This window comes from Papilio machaon, chromosome 6 (genome assembly GCF_912999745.1).
Source record: "Papilio machaon chromosome 6, ilPapMach1.1, whole genome shotgun sequence".
NCBI lineage: Eukaryota > Metazoa > Arthropoda > Insecta > Lepidoptera > Papilionidae > Papilio > Papilio machaon.
Genome location: NC_059991.1, coordinates 8,245,481 through 8,260,051, shown reverse-complemented (window position 1 = coordinate 8,260,051; position 14,571 = coordinate 8,245,481). Strand labels below are relative to the sequence as shown.

At 33.2% G+C, this 14,571-nt stretch overlaps 3 protein-coding genes across 3 annotated transcripts; 2 read left to right on the top strand and 1 right to left on the bottom strand.

Annotated features, from left to right (window-relative positions):
• The first annotated feature begins 1,612 nt into the window (after positions 1-1,612).
• On the top strand, positions 1,613-2,788 carry LOC106709902 (histone H2A, sperm-like). The gene is made up of 3 exons (XM_014501821.2): positions 1,613-1,790; positions 2,025-2,235; positions 2,418-2,788. Exons 1-3 carry the CDS (start codon positions 1,769-1,771, stop codon positions 2,590-2,592), a joined length of 408 nt encoding a protein of 135 aa, XP_014357307.1. The 5' UTR covers positions 1,613-1,768; the 3' UTR covers positions 2,593-2,788.
• Positions 2,789-3,906: 1,118 nt separating this feature from the next.
• Positions 3,907-11,735, top strand: LOC106709831 (pseudouridylate synthase 7 homolog). Its single transcript, XM_045678436.1, has 11 exons — positions 3,907-4,421; positions 4,598-4,808; positions 4,905-5,046; positions 5,354-5,474; positions 6,032-6,220; positions 7,256-7,430; positions 8,133-8,258; positions 9,048-9,201; positions 9,481-9,877; positions 10,518-10,669; positions 11,395-11,735. Exons 1-11 carry the CDS (start codon positions 4,132-4,134, stop codon positions 11,733-11,735), a joined length of 2,298 nt encoding a protein of 765 aa, XP_045534392.1. The 5' UTR covers positions 3,907-4,131.
• A 597-nt stretch (positions 11,736-12,332) lies between these two features.
• LOC106709832 (zinc finger protein 263) lies at positions 12,333-14,065 on the bottom strand. Its single transcript, XM_045678473.1, has 4 exons — positions 14,012-14,065; positions 13,503-13,586; positions 13,125-13,210; positions 12,333-12,546 (listed from the first exon to the last, which is right to left on the bottom strand). The coding sequence occupies exons 1-4, from the start codon at positions 14,025-14,027 to the stop codon at positions 12,355-12,357; spliced, it is 378 nt and encodes a 125-aa protein (XP_045534429.1). The 5' UTR covers positions 14,028-14,065; the 3' UTR covers positions 12,333-12,354.
• Positions 14,066-14,571: the final 506 nt, after the last annotated feature.

Below are 14,571 nucleotides of genomic sequence, written 5' to 3'. Positions count from 1 at the left end.
TATTTTAAGAGCTTTGTGTACAACAGCTGCATTCTACATAAAGGTGCTATTTATTTTAATATTCAGTTTTTTTGGGCATTATTATAAATCAACTGTCAAATATAAATACTAGAAAATTAAACCTTAAAACTATTATTAATTATTAATAAATGAATTTTAAATCATTACAAAGAATGCAGCCATGTTAAAATGAGCAACAGTTGGGAATAATGTTTGTAATATTTTTCATTTAGTTTTTTACTCCGATGTCACCTCAGCAAATTGTCTCAACACTGCCATGAGAGATGCTATTAACTTCATACTCTACTCACTTTAAATAATTTTATCGTCCCCGTAAACATAGACAAGCCAGACATTTATTGGATGTTTGAAATCCAGGTGCAGTCCCACGGTCTATGACTTGGTGGAACTATAGATGAAGGGGCAAGAAATGTATCAATTTTTATTTTTTAAATGATGCATAAATAATATAAAATATAAATCTGAATGGTCTGAATTATATTTCTCGTTCAACACAGAAATTAATCTATTGATATGAATTTTTAACATTATACAAAAAGATTGTTGGTGGAACTTGTCTATGTATATTTATTGTAACTAACCATGAAAAAAGTTTTAACTCTTAATATGTATGTAACCTATAAAGTGATAGTGTTATATAAATTTTATAATGTTAAATAAAATCCCGGTTATTTATATTTTTATGTTAACACTCTTTGTGCAATCTTGGTTCTTATTATTAAAAATATTTTCTAGAGCTACATTTTAATAGATTTTGTATTAGATTATATAGAATGTGTTAGAAACCTCGAATAAAAACGGAACAAGAGTTTTTAAGTTATTTACAAAACTTATTTGTTACAATTATTCCATTAGTATTGCATTTATATTTTAAATCGTGTATATTTTTTGAAGTTACGCTTTTAATTATTTTTAAACTCGTGGTATTTTTTAAAGAATAGTATTTTTAAGTATTAGATTTTACCAGTTTTGTATTCGCTATGATGCCTTTTATGCTATCTGTAATGTTCCTTTGCCGTTTAATACTTTAGTTTTAAACCTTTTAGGTAGATCTAGTTTGTACAACTTCATTACCTTTCTGTTTAAATTGTTCAAATGGAAAAGTTGATGTTAGACCGAATCTTTTATATAACTGTTAGTTGTAAATTTAGACAGTCTGTTAAATTTCATACATTGTACTATAAAATGAAAATCAATTATCGGATCTCTTGTTTACAGTATTTAAAATTACATGTCATTTACAAGACTGGTTTCTGTTGTTTTATTGCCAAGAAATAATGAACCAAACGTACAGAAGAAAGAAAAGTTTAATAATGTAAAAAAGTTATAAACCTGTCCGATCTCGGAACCCATTGAAATAATTTACCAACATAATTCTTCTGTAAATGTACTCAAGATTTTCTAGTAGTTGATTCCAGTAAATTATATAAGATTGTTTCATTTTTATGAGTTTAGTTAATCGTTATGAGTTAAAGTTAATTTGAAATCAAAACATGAACAAAATGTTTACTTTCACCGTGGCAAAAAGTTTACAACTCTAACCTAAAAAAAAAAAAACTTCATTGCTGTTCCCGCTCTTTTGGATGTCAAAGTCAAAGGTAACGTTTGGTGAAATCAAATCAAAGTCAAACGATTTATAAGAAAACTTCGTCGCATTGTTTTAGTTTTTACGCATTTAAGAAATAATTGAAGAAAATATACAAATTTTAAATCATATCAATATAAAATTGATTGAAACAAAACCAAAATGTCTGGTCGTAGTGCCGAACGTAAGTAAAGCACAAAACAAAATATGAAACAAATTCTTTCTTTTATTACTTTCTTTTAGTATTTTTTGCACTTATTATAAGCAAATAACAGTATAACTTTACTGGACTTTAGTGTCTCGCGTAATTAGTCACAAATTATTTGAATTTTTTATTTTACTTTGAACTAAACAGTATTTTTTATTTAAGAATTTATGTTGAATTAGTAGTTACCCATAAATAATTCTGTTGTCTTAGGTATCAAAAAGCGCGCTAAATCAAAATCGCGAAGCGCTCGTGCTGGTGTAAACTTTCCAGTAGGGCGAATACACAGAATTCTTCGTAAGGGAAATTATGCAAAACGGATTGGATGTGGATCTGCAGTATATTTGTCAGCGGCATTGGAATATTTAGCAGCTGAAATACTGGAATTAGCTGGAAAAGCTGCAAGCGATAATGGCAAATCTAGGTAAAATTATGTACAGAACTTGTCTGAAAAATTTAATTAAAAATGGTGCTTGGACAAGTAATTATAAATACTTGTAACAGTTTCCCTTATCAAGCATTTAATTTATTTGGTAAACATATACACATATGTAACTAAAAACAGTTTTTAAGTGTGGATTATATTTGCATTTTATTGTTTTTCAGAATTTTGCCACGTCACATCCTCCTGGCAGTGAAAAATGATGATGAGTTAAACAAAATGTTGGAAGGAGTCACAATATCTCAAGGAGGTGTGATACCAAGAATCCATCAACAGTTGCTACCCAAGAAAACTGCTAACAAATCAAAATCATCATCTGGCCCTTCGCAGGAATACTAAAAATAAGTTTATTCACAGTTTTTCTTTTAATTATTCTATAAGAGCGATCCATGTGTTGAAAAAGTTGTCTCTTAATAGAACTCATAAAAGATGTAGTTTTTTATGTCACATGAGTTTAGATGTTAATGAGGAGAATTAGAGGTGATATAACTTTGATATTTTAATTGTTAAATTTTTTTTAAGTTCAAACTCTAATAAGATTTTTTTCTAATATGTATGTAATCATGAGATTTAAAAATTGTTATTTGGTAAGAAATGTGATAAAAAATTTGTTGTAAAGGCAAAATCCTTCAATACCATATTTAAAGGTGGTGCCCAGTGGTGTTCTTTTCCATAAAAAAATTGTTATAAGGTTTTTCTTGTTTAATTAATTGAATCTGGTGTATACTACACATTTTGAATGCATTCCTACCAGTCAATAAATAAAATATAAAACTTACATTTCAGGTTTTAACTAAAAATAGAACTTTGATTATCTTTTGTCAGTAAAGATTACAAAAGTGCCTTTTATAACTAACCATATATGAAATATTTTGATATAAAAATTATTATTTAAATTAAATTGTTTATATTTTCCTGCGACATTTATTTAAAATAATAAAGAAAGCCACACACCTATAGTTATCTGTAGCCATCACTAGATATTTATATGTGAGTGTTAGCCATTCTTAATTTGTTTACTGATTTAGATTACTTTAAATTCTTTTGTACACTAATTTAGGCTCTTAGCTTGCATTTATAAAAAATATTAAAAATAACAAATACCTATTTTTTTTATTTTGTATATGTGTTTTGGTGGAGGAAAGTTTCAGTTTTACAAAGCTGAGTTGTGTGTTTTCTTAAATATAATTCTTGAAATAATTTACAATATACTTTTATTTCAAAATAAGTAGAAAGAACTACCCACTTAATGTTATAACTGGAGCTTAAATTGTTTTTTTTTAAAGGAGTTGGTTAAATTGGTATAAACTCAGCTTAAAAGAGTATGTAACTACTTCGTAGTAAGAGTCAGGACTTAGCACAATTTTAATTTTCTCAATTTGCACGGTAATTGCTCCGCTCCTGAACACCTGGATGTTTAGTGTTGCCTAAGTCTATATGTCCGAGTGTAGAACAAACTCAAATCTAATAAAAGTTTTGCAAAATTGCCCTATTAAGTAAATAGGCCCAAGACTCATACAACATAAAATAGTTATTAACGTTGGTATTTCCTTAAGCAAACTTACAAGTTATAAATATTTTTCCCAAAATAAAATATATTAAAAGCGAAATTCGACTAGCTGGCAACCGTAGACGTTAGTCATTGACACCTGTCAATGCTTCTGTCATTGTACACTCGATTGTCTCGCTGTGTTATTTTTTAATTTAGTATTAAAATGTAAGAAACCTTATATCATAGTTAGTCTATAAGCGTATTTCATTTAAGAAAAGGAAACATTTTATTAAAAACAAAAATCACAACAGCTTTTATTGCGAAATAGTATTTCTTCACCGGTCAATTCTACTTTGAGGTTAACTTCGGATTGTGTTTGTGGCAATATGAATAACAACTGGAATGTAAATAATCGAGACCGTAGGGGATGGCGTGGACATAGAGGAAGGGGACGGGGAAGGGGAGGGAGAGGCTCATGGCCGAGAAATGAGAAATTTCATGACCAACAAACGCCTTATGGGAATCAAAATCGTGGCTTTCGTGGTGGGAGAGGCAACTTTGGCAAGAATAAAATGCCTTCTAGAGAAACACCAGGTAAGAGGCTCTCGGAGGAAGAGATTGGTGTAACAGAATACATGAGTGATCATAAGGGTTTCAATGGAATTATTAAATGTAGGTAAGGTATTCAACTTTTTGCGACATTTATTACTATGTTTATTATTTCGATTTAAAGTATAACACCGTGAAATTAATAGTCTGGACCATAAGTTTTGTATACATTCCATTTAATATTTACAATACAAGACATATGCTCCATTAGGACGTGACTTTTATTTTTATTGTACATTGCAGATATTCAGACTTTCAAGTATCAGAGATAAATGAAAGTGGAGAAATAGCAAAGCTCACAGATATGTCACCACCGGTGCCACCTATGGAGGAGACCATTGAAGAGGATGAGGATTTGTTGCTTTCTAAATATAATCTGGAGATACTGCCAATGGAGACTTGGGATCGTATAAATACTCTTATTGTTAATCCACCAACGGATAAGAATGTTGAAGTGAGTGTGATTTTGACATTGAAATCCTATAATTATTTTTTTTAATAGTTTCTATAGAAATATGTTAATGTATGTCTATTATTATTATTATTTCAGGTTGATGTGACAGGCATGTCGAAGGAGGAAAGAACAAAAATTCACGATTCAGTGAAAAAGGCATTTGGACCCAGCCTAGTTAGTAGTACTGTTACTATTGGTGATAAAAAGATTGTGAGATTTGAGAAATTTAAAAAAGGAGGTAGGTTTCTGTTGAAATGAAATATTTAAAACTAGCTTTTACCCGCGACTCCGTCCGCGCGGAATAAAAATTAGAAAACGGGGTAAAAATGATCCTATGTCCGTTTCCTGGTTCTAAGCTACCTGCCCACCAATTTTCAGTCAAATTGATTCAGCCGTTCTTGAGTTATAAATAGTGTAACTAACACGACTTTCTTTTATATATATAAGATATAACAATTGATAATATATACATTCTGCTTAGTATTTCGTTGTTTATCAATTACTATGTCCTATAGTGTTGAATACTTTTTAATTTTCTTTCTCAGTTCGTAGAGATAACAGAGTGAAATGGGTATGGCCAGGAGAGTATGTGCACTTTGTTCTACACAAAGAGAACTGCGACACAATGGAAGCTGCAATGAGGCTTGCTGAGAGATTACAATTGAAGTAGGTATTTATTTTACAACAGTTTTATATATAAGATATATTTTGTTTGTTGGCATTGAATAGGTTCCGAAACTACAATATCTCTGGGTGACATCTTAACTTATAAATGTAAATGTTTGGATGGATGGATAGATGTTTGTTTGAAGATATCTCCAGAACAGTTAAATGGATCTTGATGAAATTTGGCACACATGTAGAACATAGCCTGGAAGAACACATAGGCTACTTATAATTTTTTTTTTAATTCCGTGCGGCTGGAGTTGCGGGCAAAAACAAATAGGGTATATTTATAGCGGACGAAGTGGCGGGCAACTGCTAGTGATTTATATTCTCGATTTGCAATTGCACTTGAAGTCACAAGATTTTTGTTAAGATTTGGTTGCATTAGTATCTTGATTTAGACATTTTTGTTAGTTGATAAAATGGTTAAAAGACTTTGCCTTAAAAATAAATTTCTTTGAAAATATTTTTAGCTTGCTTAAAAAAAAATTGTTGACAAAGTGCTTCTTTTTGTTGTATAAAAGCTTTGTTCAAAGTAAATAAATTATCAATTCCAGCATAAAACCATCAATGCTAGGCTATGCTGGTACAAAGGATCGTCGTGCTAAGACAACGCAATGGTTCAGTCTCCGTAAAGTTGATCCGAAGAAGATAGTAGCGGCTGCTAAAGATGTGCGCGATTTGTACGTCGGCAACTTCACCTTCAAAAACTATAATCTGAGACTCGGCATGCTCAAGGGTAACAGGTACATATTTATCTTACTAATATTATAAATGCAAATGTTTAGATGGATGGATGGATGTTTGAAGTTATCCCTGGAACAGCTCAACGGATCTTGATGAAATTTGGCAGATGTAGAACATAGTCTGGAAGAACACATAGGCTACTTGTAAAGTTTAATTTCGCGGACGGAGTCACAGGCGACAGCTAGTTTCACTGCTTTAAAAGAAAACGAAACAAATAATAAAAAAAGTTACCTACTAAGTATTCTTTAGTAATAACTTTCTTTGCAAACAAACAAGAAAAGTGACAAAAGATTTTCTTCTACCAATTAAGAGTTCTTTCGTAACTAGATTTTTCATTAATAAAGGAAAAGAAGAGTATATGGAAAACATTTTTCTGTGAAGGTTTTGTGACCAATATTCAGTGTACATGCACTTTAACTGTTCCGATTAAGGGCCTGTTCTCACAGACCGGGAGAGCAGATTATATTTTTATCGCAAATAAAATTGCTCTGTATACAATTGAGACGAGGTGGAAATTTATTTTTCGCAATTTTACGCTTGCTCTTGATAAGCACACTATCCCCATCGAGCGGCTCGGAGCCTAACTTTAATTTAGGGGTGACCAGGCTATAGTCAACCACGCAGGCCCAGTACGGGTTGACTTCACACATATCTTTGAATTTCTTCTTAAATATGTGCATAAATGTGCGTGAATATGTGAATTTCTTCTTAAATACGTGCATGTGCGTAAATATGTATAAATAAGGTTACATCACGATGTTTTCCTTCACCTTAAGAACGTGGGGTAAATGTACATATGTAAATCGAAACTCAAAAAAACACATTGGTACATGGCGGGATTCGAACCCAGGACCTGTAGATTGCAAGTCAAGTGCTTAAGCCCTGAGCTCGCTCTTAATAAAAAACACGTGTAAAGTAAAATTAAACTTGTGTCAATTGTATAAAGCTTAATTTTATTTGTTGTGAAAATTCTGTCTGCCCCGATCTGTCTGAACGGACTGTAGTAACTCAATGCAATTTATACTATCGTTCAGGTTCCGTATAGCGTTACGGAATGTGACGGCATCAGATGAGGTGATAGATGAGGCGTGCGAGAGGCTGCGCAAGCGCGGCTTCATCAACTACTACGGGCTACAACGTTTTGGTACACGAGTTGACATGCCCACATATGAGATCGGACGGAAACTACTGCAGAGTAACTTCAGAGAGGTAAACATAGCATAAAAACTTTCATCATCAACTTGCCCTTATCCCTATGGAGGGTCGGCAGAGTACTACTCCTCCATACATCTCTATCAGCCGTCATATCTGAATTTACCCCCTTCTTACGCGTATCCTCTTTCACATAATCCATACATACTTTCTTTGGCCTTCCTCTACCTTTATAGCCATCATAGTATAAAAACTTAAAAAAATAACAATAAAAAATGTGTTTTTTTATAGAACCTTAATGTTGCCTAAAATAATTTTTTATTGTTCAATAAACTATGAAGAAACGTCATGAAGAGCGTCGGTGGCTCAGGGGTTAAGCACTTGACTTGCAATCTACAGGTCCTGGGTTCGAATCCCGCCATGTACCAATGTGTTTTTCGACTTTTGATTTACATGTGTACATTTATCTGACGTTCTTACTGTGAAGGAAAAACATTGTGATGCTGCACATATCTGAGAAGAAATTCAATGACATGTGTGAAGTCAACCCGCACTTGACTGTGGTTGACTATGGCCTAGTCACCCCTAACTTGGGGTAGACTCCGAGCCTCTCAGTAGGGATATACAGTGAGCTGATGATGAAGCGTATTCCAAAATATATTCTATCACTGTTCAAGATACAGATTCTATTCATGTTTTTTTTTTAATAATTTTAGTTAGTATTACTTAATAATCATGTATATTAAGTGTATTTGTTAGGCAGTGAATTCCATACTACAAGACCGCGAGAGCTCGCGTAGTATGGGGCGCGCTACCGCGGGTGACGCGCGGCTACAACGCGCCCTCAACAATAACCCGCGAGACCTCGTCGGAGCACTCGACCAGGTTAGTTGCACCACCAACACGTATATATAATTTGATATGATAGCTCTATTTATTTTGGACCATACAGAGACATTGCTTCTCTTACTAATGTTATTAATGCGAATGTTTAGATGGATGGATGTTTGTTTGAGGCTATCTCTGAAACGGCTCAGCATATCTTGATGAATTTTGGCACAGTAAAACATATTCTGGAAGAACACATAGGTTACTTATTTCGTTGTTTTTAAGTTCCGTGCGGACAGAGTGAGAGAGGGTTCTGAAACTATTGAACGGATTTAAAAAAATCTTCTACTTTTGGGATGCTACACTATTATCGTGTGACAAATGCTGTATCTATTACTAGGTTTTATTATTCCGCGCGAACCAAGTCGCGGGAAACAAGTTTACTTATAAAATTCACTACCTTCAATCATAATATTGTTTAAACTGCTAGAGGTCAACCGGTCAGTACACGCACAGAAACCTGAAAAAAGATAAGGTGAAGTTGTTTTGATGAGGGGGAAGGAATGTATATAGGTAGAAAAAGAAGATTTAATTTTCCTGTTTGTCTTCTCTTGTGTAATAATACAATAGTGAGTAATAATGTCAGGCAACGTATCTGCAATTAATTTTGCAGTTGCCTATGGACAGTATTCATTCAACATTGGTTGACCTTGCTAGTTTCCCACAGTATTTCATTAAAAATAAAATTAAAATTGGTTTGACTTAGAGGGGTGAGGGGGAGGAGTGGAATATAAAAAAAATAGGTTTTTTTTAAATTGTTTTATTGAATTCACATACATTTATCAGTTGCCGCGTAACCAGCGTATGATGTACCTACACTCGTATCAATCGTTGGTGTGGAACCGATGTGTGTCGCGTCGTCTGCAGCTGCTCGGACACCACCCTGTTGTAGGTGATCTCGTACCTCTACAACACTTGCAGCACGATAACGACCCTTGTGGTACGTACATTGCCCTTAAATGATTACTAAGGGAGCACTCTAGTGTTTGCTATGAAAAATTTATCCTAACTGCTGCATTTAGTCTATAAATTATCATTAAAACAGGCCTTTAGTAAGGATTTAGTGAGAAATCTACACTTGGAAACTGTTGAAGCAACTCTAATTGTGGTGATAAATGAATCCTTAAGTAACTGACTTTTTAAATAGCCAATAGAGAAAAATAAATTAAATTTGATATTAATTTTACTAATATTTAATTTTGTTATTTTCATGTGACAGAAGTCGAAGAAGATGATATATCAGATGATGAAAAAGAAGACAACAAAATAATAGATGAAAGCGAAAATTCTGTACAATCTACAGAAAACAACTCTGTACAAACTACAGATAACGTTACTGTACAAGAAGTCACAGATAATAATTATGTACAAGAAGCTACAGAACATAAAGAAGAAAATAAACACAAAAGTAAAGAACAAGAGAAAAAATTACCGAAACCAAACATTCCTGTTAAAGTTCTTACCGAAGAAGACATTGCGAGTGGTCGTTACAGTATATTTGATATAGTGATGCCCATTCCCGGACATAATGTGGAATATCCTCCCAACATGAAGGAATATTATAAAGAACTAGTTGAAAAGGATAATTTAAAATTAGATATGATACATAAGAATAAGTAAGTTTTGTAGTTTTTTAGTTTTACTACTTTTTTATCATCATATTATATCAATGGGACTTTATCTATAACCATTGAATATTTGCTAAAGAAGATCAAATTAAATTCAAGTGTAATTTTTTTATATTATATTATAAGGTGACAAACGAGCAAGCGGCCACATAAATTCGCTGAAATGGCGAAGCGACCATTGCCCATAGACATTCGCAATTGCAGATGCATTGCCTACCTTCAATCGACGAAGGCGACGCACAAAAAGAGAATATTTAACCTTCCTATGCATCTCCTCGATCAAATCCACCTCCCCTTCATATCCCTTCCTTATAAGAAAAGAGTGGTAAGGGAAAGAGGACTAAAATGAGTCCTCCATCACCACACTCATCAGACTGTACTTGGAATTACTTCCACTTTCCACCTGTCTTCTGTGAGGTCGTGGTATTTCACTGAGCGAGTACAATTCTTGCAACTGATGTTGTTGTTGCTGGCGTCTACTGTTCTGTTTTATTCAAGCAATTAACATTTATTAGGACTTTTAAAATAAATATTTAGGATTCATATCCCTTCAAGAAAAGTATATTGTGTTTATCTTGTCGGTGGCAACAAATACAATTTTAATTTAATGTATTTTGTAAATTCACAGAGCATATTCCCTGTCAGGTGCATACCGTCACATAGCAGTGCGTCCTGAGAAGTTGGAGTGGCTCACTGTGAGGTATCACGAGCCCTTCTGTGACCTGCAGCTCTCTGACCTGCAGGAACTGAACGGTCACACCGACACTGGTATTGTTGAAGGTCAGTCTAATCATTTCTATCTTTATATTTTGTAGAATATGTAATTGTTTGGTGAAACGATATGATTTGTTGACTTTGGTTCCTTTTTATAGACTTACTAGCTATCGCCCGCGACTCTTGTGCGGTAATAAAAAAACTTAATAAATAGCCTATATGCTCTTTCTACTATGTCAACTTTCATTGAGATCCATGCAGTTATGGAGATACCTTCAAACATCCATCCATTCATCCAAATATTTGCATTTATAATATTAGTAATACTTGCCCAGTTTACATTATTCCAGTCCAGTGATCAAATCCAGTGTTAAATTACAGATGGAAAAGGTGTACCCATTCAGCAATGTATTGTGTGGGTTAGAGTGGGTTAACATTTTTCCAGTTGTAATCCAGTGTTGCATTCGAGCTGTACTGGAAATAAGTAAATTATGCATTATCTTAATATAAAATATGTAGAAGTAATTTTGTCTAAATTTAAAAACATGTAATCATCTTTTTAAATTAAACTAGCTTTTACCCGCGACTCCGTCCGCGCGGAATAAAAAATAGAAAATGGGGTAAAAATTATCCTATGTCCGTTTCCTGGTTCTAAGCTACCTGCCTGCCAATTTTCAGCCAATTCGATTCAGCCGTTCTTGAGTAATAAATAGTGTAACTAACACAACTTTCTTTTATATATATAGATAAAGAATTAAAATAATATTAATATTAACTTTTTTTTTTATCAGATGGTAAATTCAAGGCTTGCTTGTTGACTATAACATTACCAGCGAGTTCATATGCCACTATGGCATTACGAGAACTACTCAAAGTTGACACCTCTAATGACAGTCAGGCGCAACAGAATAACTACTTTAAGAGCAAAACAGAAGATAAGCACGAAACAGAAGAGAATAAAGAAGAGGGAGAAGGTGAAAGTGACAGTAAACAGGATAAAAAAGATGATTCATCACAACATAATGAAAACGACGAAAATAATGATAATAAAGGTGAAAAGAGGAAAATAGAAGATGAGACAGAAGTAGATGTAAAGAAAAAGAAAGAAGATAATGTTGACACTGAAAAATAAATATCATTGTGATTTTGTATATGCGTTTTATTTTACATTACGTATAATAAATATAAATTTTACAATTCTTGAAATAAAATTTTGAGAGTAACAAAAAGAAGGGGCTGAGACATATTGATACTATTTACAATATGATTGACATATTATCATTACTAAAAATAACTGTACATTAAATTATATGCGATTAAATTCTAATTTAAATATCAAAAAAAATTTACGTGAATTATGAATAGAATAGGTTATAGTAGGGCCACTTTAATATGTCACATTTGACATCTATCAGTTTGAGCTTCATAGTGATGTGACCTGATTAAAAATATCGATTAAAGTGAGTGAATCGATTCGAACTTCGAACATGTGTGAATAGAATTCTAACGTTATGAAATATCCATGTTATTCGATTTTTTTGTAACATCATTAATGTTTAAAACAAAAAAAGAAAACAGTGACGCAACATTGTAACGACGTTCGATCGATATGATGATGATAAACCGGTAATCGAAATTTGAAAAAAAAGGTAAAGTAAATGTACAGTTTTAGCTTCAAAAAAATAAATAATATTTAATGTCCGCCATTACAAGGTTATGTTGTTGGATTTTGAAGTGTCAAAAGTGGTCCATTAAAATGGCTCTCCTATAGTACTTTTATGTAAACCTGCCATACAAAATGGCCAATTCCCGCCAACGGCAAACATTTGCCCGCCATCTTGTTCCAAGCTAATACGTTTGGCGGCATGTGTCGCGATGTGTGCGCGCAGCTCTCCCGGCGTAGGAAACGAACGGGGACACCACGGGCATTTGTGTGGTTTATTCTACAAGAAAAAAATCGTAAAAACCTCAGTTGATGAGACTTGAAATCGATTGAGAGTTGTATTGGTACTTCTATAAGACGAAGTTAAATTATGTCAAGGAACAAACAATTGCGTATAGTTAAATGGAGTAAATAGAATTCAAGGTGTGAATAGAAATGAAACATAAAAAATAATATGCAAAGACTTTCGTCAACTAATAACTGATTTTATCTGATTAGTAATTTTTTTTTGTAAATAGTTAATTTACTAATGAAAAATCATTAAATATCATGGCGTAAAAACTATTTCTGATTTTGTGTCTATTTACCCCGTGATTTCTATTTGCGGTACTATTTTTTAATATCGACAATTGATATTTTTGATTGTGATCAAGCACTTGTTATTAAATAAATCAAATATTCCATAATAAAACGAACATTTTTATGACATTACCGAATCAAAAATGTTAGGAATAAATTGCTCTGACAAAACATGTCAATTTTCTTTGCAGTCTTGAACGTTATTTTCTCTCGTATGGCTAAGCTTTAGAAATGCAACATACGCCTTTTACTTAAAAAAATTGAAAGCAATGAACTTACTTTAGTATGTGTCATGCGGTGGTAGTAAAGGTTTGAACTAGCTGTGAAACATTTACCACACTCTGGACATTTGTGCGGTTTCTCGCCTTATGGAAAAAATATACGAAAATTATTTATAAAGATAACTTTTATAGCCATAAAAAGAAGTTCTTTTGCACTTTATCCAGGTGATTTTTAACAGACGGATCAAAGACTTTGTGGAGATAAAGGACCTTGATAACTATCGTTTAAGCCAAAAGTATGTTCCGAGATTTTCTATTTATTATTAGTTATTTCATTCTTTTAAAACCTTTTTCCAAGCTTTTGATCCGTTCATTTAGAATCATCCTGTATTTATCACTATAAATAAATAATGGTGGAACCATTTGGTACTCTTACCCGTGTGTATTCTCCTGTGGGTGTTGAGCGAACTGGACGTGCTGAACCCTTTACTGCACACTCCGCAAACGTGTGGCTTCTCACCTACAACAATAGGGTTTAGTTATCTCACTAGATATGGCTCCATAAAATACAGTATCCGGTATTTGTTTTGGCACATCACGAACTAAAATATTCTTCTCCCCGAGGACGTGCCAACTCACGCGCCAGGTACATTCATAGTATCTAACGTTATTTCAGTATTATTTGGTCAAAAATCTTGGTTCAATGAATGGAGAGTCCAAGTAAGCAATGTACAATGCACGGAACACTCAGAAACATGAAGAGTTGTTTGTGCTTCTCTGTTCTGGACTATGAATGATGTTTTCATCAATTCATTTTTTAATTACCTTTAGTATGTCTTAATGAAACACGACAGAATTGTCAGTGGGAGAACAGTGACAGGGATGTTTATGGTAAGCATGAAAAAAGCCACACTTTTCCGGTCAGTTTTCTGTAGCCTGACTTACCGGTATGTGTCCGCATATGCCTCTTCAGCAAGGATGGTCTATCAAAAGTCTTCAAACAGACCTGACAAGGTAATATATTCTTCAAATTTACATTCTTCCGTGGCAGACAATTATCACTAACGAAGTTCGATCTTTCGTACAGATTTAGTAAATGATTATTGAAACCGTTCAGAAATTTTGAGTCTACGAGATTTAATAATTTATTTTGATTGCTTTTCATTGATAAATCTAAAGGTTCCACTTGCATTTCCATTATTTAAACTAAATCTACTAATTTACTTGTGACATGGTTTTGGAATTTGAACTAGAGCTTTTTTTGTAACTTATAAAAAAAATTTAGTTATAATTTCTGGAAAAGAAGTTTTTCTTCCGAATTTTCATATTTAACTGGGGTTAAATCGTAACAGGTATCGTTTAAATAGTGTGGGGGTTGTATCGGAGGTGTTTGCGGACAATGTCGCGGGGCGGCAGCGGTTGTTGCTCGTTTGCTTTGTGGTGACACGACAATAGCTTTTTAGATCATCGACCACTAATCGACGTGATTTGACAGTTTTTTTTGC

Coding starts and splice junctions, on each gene's coding strand:
- LOC106709902 (XM_014501821.2), top strand. CDS start 1,769: ATGTCTGGTCGTAGTGCCGAAC. Junction 1,791..2,024: donor GTCTGGTCGTAGTGCCGAAC/GTAAGTAAAGCA, acceptor CTGTTGTCTTAG/GTATCAAAAAGCGCGCTAAA. Junction 2,236..2,417: donor AGCGATAATGGCAAATCTAG/GTAAAATTATGT, acceptor ATTGTTTTTCAG/AATTTTGCCACGTCACATCC.
- LOC106709831 (XM_045678436.1), top strand. CDS start 4,132: ATGAATAACAACTGGAATGTAAATAATCGAGACCGTAGGGGATGGCGT. Junction 4,422..4,597: donor AATGGAATTATTAAATGTAG/GTAAGGTATTCA, acceptor TGTACATTGCAG/ATATTCAGACTTTCAAGTAT. Junction 7,431..8,132: donor TGCAGAGTAACTTCAGAGAG/GTAAACATAGCA, acceptor TGTATTTGTTAG/GCAGTGAATTCCATACTACA.
- LOC106709832 (XM_045678473.1), bottom strand. Junction 13,211..13,502: donor CCACAGGAGAATACACACGG/GTAAGAGTACCA, acceptor TTTTTCCATAAG/GCGAGAAACCGCACAAATGT. Junction 12,547..13,124: donor ACCGCATGACACATACTAAA/GTAAGTTCATTG, acceptor TTTTTCTTGTAG/AATAAACCACACAAATGCCC.